General features: G+C 31.5%; 1 protein-coding gene across 1 annotated transcript; it reads right to left on the bottom strand.

Moving 5' to 3' along the window:
* Window positions 1-1,465: 1,465 nt before the first annotated feature.
* LOC106063963 (NADH dehydrogenase [ubiquinone] 1 beta subcomplex subunit 7-like) lies at window positions 1,466-6,773 on the bottom strand (the record flags this gene model as incomplete). Its single annotated transcript, XM_013222452.2, has 3 exons — window positions 1,466-1,915; window positions 2,830-3,001; window positions 6,536-6,773. Coding segments are annotated over 3 exons (510 nt in total), but the record flags the coding sequence as incomplete, so codon positions are not given.
* Window positions 6,774-6,852: the final 79 nt, after the last annotated feature.

Raw genomic sequence — 6,852 nt, 5'->3', positions numbered from 1 at the left:
CAAGATTTAGAAATTTCTGAAACCAATTTTACGAATATTTTTAAAAATTTTGTTATTGCCTTTTTTACATCACAGCAATTCATCACAACAATTCGGTTGTACTTTGTACTTAATGTAAAATATTTAATTTTACACTAGTGCATAATGTTCTGGAACTGTGGTGGAACTAGCTAACTAGTTGTTATCCTTGTGACTGCTGTCAAATTACAGCTTGTTCACAATTTATGTGGACCCAAATAATGTACAAATTTAGCATTAATTTTTTTTTTATAAGTGTGGAAATACAGCTTCTGGCACCCATAAAACTCCTGTGAAAGGTCATAATTTGCTTTCAGGTATTTTGTCTGGAGCTGAGTCAGCCTTTGTACTTCTGTAATGGTGAAGTGGGGATATTGAAAACTGGTTTCAAGATCTTTGTGTCTTAAAGTTTGCATTTTAAATTTAACAATTCTTTTACTTTTCAACCATTTTACTAGAAACCTTTCAGCAAAGGAAAATGATTAAAACTGTCTTCACCTGCTTCTCTGGAGAAATGGACAAGTTTTGTTTGGAAAGATGTATATACATTACATGTGAAAGCAACCCATTGAGATACTAGCGATGAAAAACATGAAGTCTGTCTTCACTCTTCATTAGAAATGTTAGTAACAAAGTCACAGTCAATATCCTTCAAGGAACATAATAATTTCTTCATTGAGATCCCATATTCTTCTCAACACCTTGCCCTTGCTAACCCAGTGGACACCAATGTGATACCAAACATTGGAATGTTTTGTTTTCACACCTTCAAGTACTTCTCGGAACTGTTTGTGATTTAGTCCCCTAGCTCTGATAAGTTTGATCACTGATAATTGGGTCAATAACATGTTTGATATTCAATGCAGTTCTATGCAAACTTTCCTGTGTAGAGTTTATAGTTGGGATATTGTTTTTTAATTTATTTAAAAAAAAAACTGTTTTACTCAGTCAAAGCACAGGCTCCATCAGTTGTTACACTTGCCATCATGTTTCAAGCCAACTTAACACTTTCAGCACAGTTCTTCATAGCATTGAATAAATACTGGCCCGAGTTTATGTCTTTGACTAAATGGATGGAAATATTGCAAACAAGCATAATTTTCATTTGCTTTAAACTTTTTAGAATGACATGCAGAGACAATGTTTCTTTAGTCTCTTCATCATAAGAGATAAGAAGATAATTAAAAATTATTTAATTATATTTTTTCCCTTTATTATATGTTTAATCTGTGGGCACACCTGAATTCTGTAGGTGTTCGCGGGCTGCATCTGGCCTGCTGTCTGTAATTTGCCCACCCCTGGTCTAGAACATAATGCAATAAGCTTAAAAAAAAAAAAATCTTAAAATATTAATTGAAAAAAGATAAGATCATGAGAACTTAAAACCATTTTTTTTCATCTTGGTATGATTAAACTTTTAAAATAAAACAAATAAATATACAACAAATGAGAAAAAAAAAAAATATTTATTTTAAAAACAAATGACTACCCGGTATTTGAAAAGAAATAGACTTCAGATACATTGATCAAGTATTTTATATTTGACCAAACTTTCAGCATGCCTTGCATTCAACTAGCTTCAAAAAGTAGAACAAATAAATCATCAAACGTATTAGTGCTAGAATTCTTAGCTGTATCAGTTTCTTATTAGATATAGGTAAGAAAAAATTGTATTTTTAAGTCTTTTTTTTTAATCCAAAGATTAAAAAAACAACAACATTTGTACAAAATATTCACACAAATAGTGTACACAATTTTTTAGTTATTGTAGTTCTAATTTAGACATCATCATACCAATCACTCTGCCAATGTTTCTAAACTTTCTTTGCAAGCTATCCTCTTGCTCCTTTCTTTTAATCGCTTCTCCCTTTCATATTCTTTAAGCCTCAAGACTTCACTGTAAATAAATGATCAATTGAACAGTTTAAATTTTAATTGCAATAATTTAAATGTACTCATTCAAATATTAGTCTAGGTTTTGTTCCTCACACACACTCAATAGCTAGACTCACAAAGAGAATACACTGAAGTTTTTAAAGTAGTTGTTAATTATACCCATCTGTGACAATATGTTTGACGTGTTGGTAGATGTTACGATGAGATTGAGTTGGTCAGACAATGCGTTTCTGATGTTCTAATTTTGCATAGTTCTCTCTATTAAGCATTTACAGACTTCTCAAACAATATCGTGATGCAGGAAATACTACTTCAAAGTATAAACTCAAAACTAAAATCTTCTTTAAATAAATACAAAGCTTTTATTCAAGTCCTTGTAATCACTTTAATAATATACACACTACATAAAATGTACAATACAGTTCAATTTAAATTCTTTTACTTTAGTCACAGAACTCTGTTGGGCCTCAATACTGGTATGCAAGTCTTTAAATACTACTTCTTGCCCCTTCTAGCATCATCTAAACTAGTTTTAAAGCTTAGGGAAAAACCATCAATGTTTTTGTTGTCAACAAAATACAACCATGAACTTGGACTGCAAATATTCAATCTAAAAATAAACTTAGTGCAACAGCTGCTTTATGTTTTTTACATGACACCATCAAAATATGAACTTACTCCACATGCTAGGCAAAATTGGACAAGTGCTCCTTCTTCCAAAATGCTATTATTGCATAGAATGGGTTGCATAAATTCCCCAGGTATAAAAAAAGAATGACTTAGTAAAGTTTAACTCTCTAATTAACATGCAAGAATAGATAGACATGTAAATAAGCATAGGACATAATAATCATGACATAATTATCTTCTTTTGAAGGAACATCTGTAATAAGATCTTAAAAGATAAACACTTACTCTTCTTTTTCACATTGCTCCCAAGCATGGAACTGATGAGAACACTGTGCATGTGTATTTGGAAAGTGTTGTTGTCGACACTTGATGAGTTCCAAAAAGTAATCCACACAATAATCTCTTTTGCTTAATGGGATGTTGGCTTTATCAAGTTCTTCCCTGGTAGCTTTTATACCTGTCATAGTTTATCATATTCACATTATTATTTTAAAATCAAGGATATTATTTTTGTATTTTAAAATTTTAGAATTATGGATAGAGATTTTGTACACTTCATTTAGATAATACAGCTTAACTATTCTAGGCCCATAAATCTAAAATATTAACAACTTTTAATTTGTTAAATAAAAGAAGAGAAGAAAAACATGCAGCACTTTGTATAGCGCAACCTTCATGCTCTGGTCCAATCTCTTTTGTGTACATGTGGGGGAATGGGATATCTGGGAGAAGGTTTCTGTGCTGCCTTTAGACACTCAGCAAACACAACTCAGCTTGAGTCAGGATTTGAACTCAAACCCTTCTTGATAAGCAGCAAAGCAGTTTATACCACTCAGCATCCCACTGGTTACCAGTATAAAAGTAATGCAGAGTAAAAATCTAGTCTTTATATACCTAGCTGAACAAGACTACATTTAATTTAATTCTTACAAGGCTCAAGAAAATTATAATTCCATATCATTAAAACAATGAAATTGTAATGTCATCATTTATAGGTACTCATTGTCAAAATTTATATAAATGATGACATTACAACCTGTCAATGAGACTTGTTTAAAGTGTGTATGAGTTGCAAGTTATACTTAATACTTGTAAAGGCACCTAAACAAGGTTTACAAATATTTTTAGAAAATATTTGCCACAAGCCATAGGGTTCATTGTTAATATAATTTGTGTTTTTCTTCTGTCTTTTGTTTAAATAATTGTAACACTCTATACAGAGAGACAGAAACTATAAAACTGAAAGGAAACAAAGAGAGCTCCACTCTTGCAATAGACAGGAATGGTAGCCTATAGTTAATTCTCCCTAAATCTGTTTGAGTATCAATTTGTGTCTTTCATAATTAGCTTTAAGTGTCTATTTGTCTTATATTGATACAAATTTTTAATTGTGTTCAATCATTATCAAAAGATATGTGTGTCTCAATTATTAAAACAATGGCTTGTTGTTGTTTTTTATGGATTTAAATTCAAACGATTTTGCAACTTGTATTTCTTTTTGACTATTTAATAAAACTTTTGGAAAAGCTTTTTAGAAGCTGCAGAGGGCTAAATGCATAATAATGACTTTTTGATGGGTTTTTATGTATTTTCTCATATGTTGCCTAAAAAAAAAGCCTTGCATTGAAGACACAGTGATTTCCTTGGTTCACTCAAATTTGTGAACTAATATAAATGTGTTTATATCATATTTTAGATCCATAATATCCAAGATTAAAAAATGCGCTGGAAAAAAAAAAGACATAATAATAAAATTTGAGTTCTCTTTGAAATGAAACAAACACTAATGTTAGTCAGTAACTTTATGGGATTACATCAACTAACCAAGTTCACACCATATGAGCATTGTGCCATTCAATGTACAAAAGCATTGGTTAGAACAGTTTGATTAAACCCCAATAGTGCTCTCAATCAACAATATCATACTGATACTGCCTACCTAGATCTCTAGATAACTGTAGACCTACTTAACTACTGAACTATCTTAACTAGATAAATCTAAATATATTTAAAATTACTGATTACTATCTAGTGTTATAGCTTAGTAAATCTCTGTCTAGATCTAGAATTTAGTCAAAAGCCACTAGACATATCTAAATAGACTAGTTATTCTACCTACTTCAAGTCTATAACCGTAAAAAGTCAGTTAAGTAGATCTAGCTAAGTTTAAAGTACTAGGCTAACTTTTGACAGTGCCACCCCGCCCCTTCCCAACAAGAAATATTTTGTTTGTACCCACACAAGCTGAAAATCTAGGGTAGGCTCTAACAGTGGGGGTTAGGTGGGCTTATATAATGAAATGAAAAATAAAAGAAACTTAAAGGTTTTATTTTGCATAATTATTAACAATATGTTATGAATACAAATTTACATATTAATAGTTTATTAAAGCTAGTCCATTAAAACCTTAATTTTTTCTAAATTAGTGTTTCATAGATAATTAAAAAGTTTTTTTTTGTAGATATTCTTAGAGAGGCAGCAGATTGTCCCCATCAAGCAAGGAAGTTTGGGGTAGCACAGAAAGATCCCACAGTTGGGTACAGGGCAGTGCTCCAGCACCGAGCAGTTTTCTGCGCTCTGAGCTTCACAACTCATTTTTATTCATGGTCAATGACCCATCCTGACAGTAGTAAGAAGAGCACAAGTTAAAAGTGATTAAAGTAAAAAAGGGACAGGTTGATATTGAAGTGTTTTCTTAAAATAGAGCACACTATTCATTCTAGCAAAAAAAAATTATAAAAAAAAAACAACAACAATAATCAAATAAAGTATAATAAAAAAGGAGGCAGCACTGGCCATTACTGTTATGTGAGAACATTTGAGTTACATATATTATACAATAGCACAACTACGTCAGTAATGGGCAAGATCATCTTCATGTTAAATAAGTAATCTTGCTGTGGACCTTTTAATTTTTTGTTACTCACAAAAGTTGCCAACATAAAGATGTAAAACAGTAGGGAGATTTTTTTACCATTCTAATATAAAAGAAAGCCGAGAAGAATCGCACTAACAGAGATGTTTTGAAACGCTTTGTATAAAAATGCTTTAGTGTCAATATTGACTATTGTTGCAGACACCTCTCGAAAAAACGTCAAACACATTTTAAAAGGACCTTATTAGAAGATAAATTTCAAAATATTTTTAAATGTTAAACATTGGTAATAATGTCAATGTCATTTCACTTAGTTAATAGTCAAACCTGAATTGATAACTATGAATAAAACTATATCTATGATAAAAATACTTCTTTTTATTTTGCTCCATAAAAAGAAAATCGACCAACATCCACCCCACTTGTTGTTTTTTTTATCAGGACCTCATACACTTTAGCCCTAGCTAATATTATCCTAACTAGCCTAGTAAAAGTTTCAGAAATTCTGCTATTGGCTAGTATAGGCTAGTATAGGCTGTGTTAACTGCTAAATTGCTAGATCTACTACTAGCAGTAATCTAGATTTTATACTAAATTATAGGTGTATTTCAATTTAGAATGTTTTTTTAACTTAATTTAAGTCAGTGTAACACTGTGAACTGTGACTGTAACACTAACAGTCAGTTACAGTGTAACTCACAATTCAACTGTGTGTGTAGATCTAAATCTAATTTACCCAGTGTTATGTGTACAGTTCTACAGGCTAAGGCTAAGGCCTACTTTTAACTTTAACTTTACTAGACTTTAGACTTAGTTTTAACTTTTAAAATTAACGATACAGTGACTATGTCTACACTACAGTACTACAGTGACAGTGGTCTACAGACAGTTATTTAAGTGAGTTAAAACAATAACAGTCAAAGTGTGAGTGTGACTACACTGACTTAACAATAACAGTACTACTACACACTGACTGTCACTACACGTAACACTACACACAGTCACAGTGTCACAAGTGTGACTACAGTTACTGTAACAGTACAGACTACGTAACAGTAACAGTTACTAGATCTAAATCTAGTAGTATAATAGTAGGCATGGACTAAAATGTCTTACATCGTTCTTTACGACCATTTGGAAAGCCTAAAAGTGGATCAAATGTTGGTGGTTTATTGAAATCTGGTGCAGTGTCAGGATGGGAAACATATGCATACCACATATTCCCCATTGTTGATATCGTCGACCTCCAAACAACACAGTGGAAGTAATCCAAGTTTTTATCGAGGTAGTTAAAAATGTAAACCTTAAAAAGCCGGGGGACAAAAATTAAAGATATAAATAATGTAATTAATGGTCAATAGTAAATATATAAATTTAGATGTAGATAGATCTAGACCTATGATACTCGCTAGGACAATGATCCAGGGACCCAC

This window comes from Biomphalaria glabrata, chromosome 5 (assembly GCF_947242115.1).
Source record: "Biomphalaria glabrata chromosome 5, xgBioGlab47.1, whole genome shotgun sequence".
NCBI classification, from domain to species: domain Eukaryota; kingdom Metazoa; phylum Mollusca; class Gastropoda; family Planorbidae; genus Biomphalaria; species Biomphalaria glabrata.
This window is presented reverse-complemented; position numbering and strand designations above follow the sequence as displayed.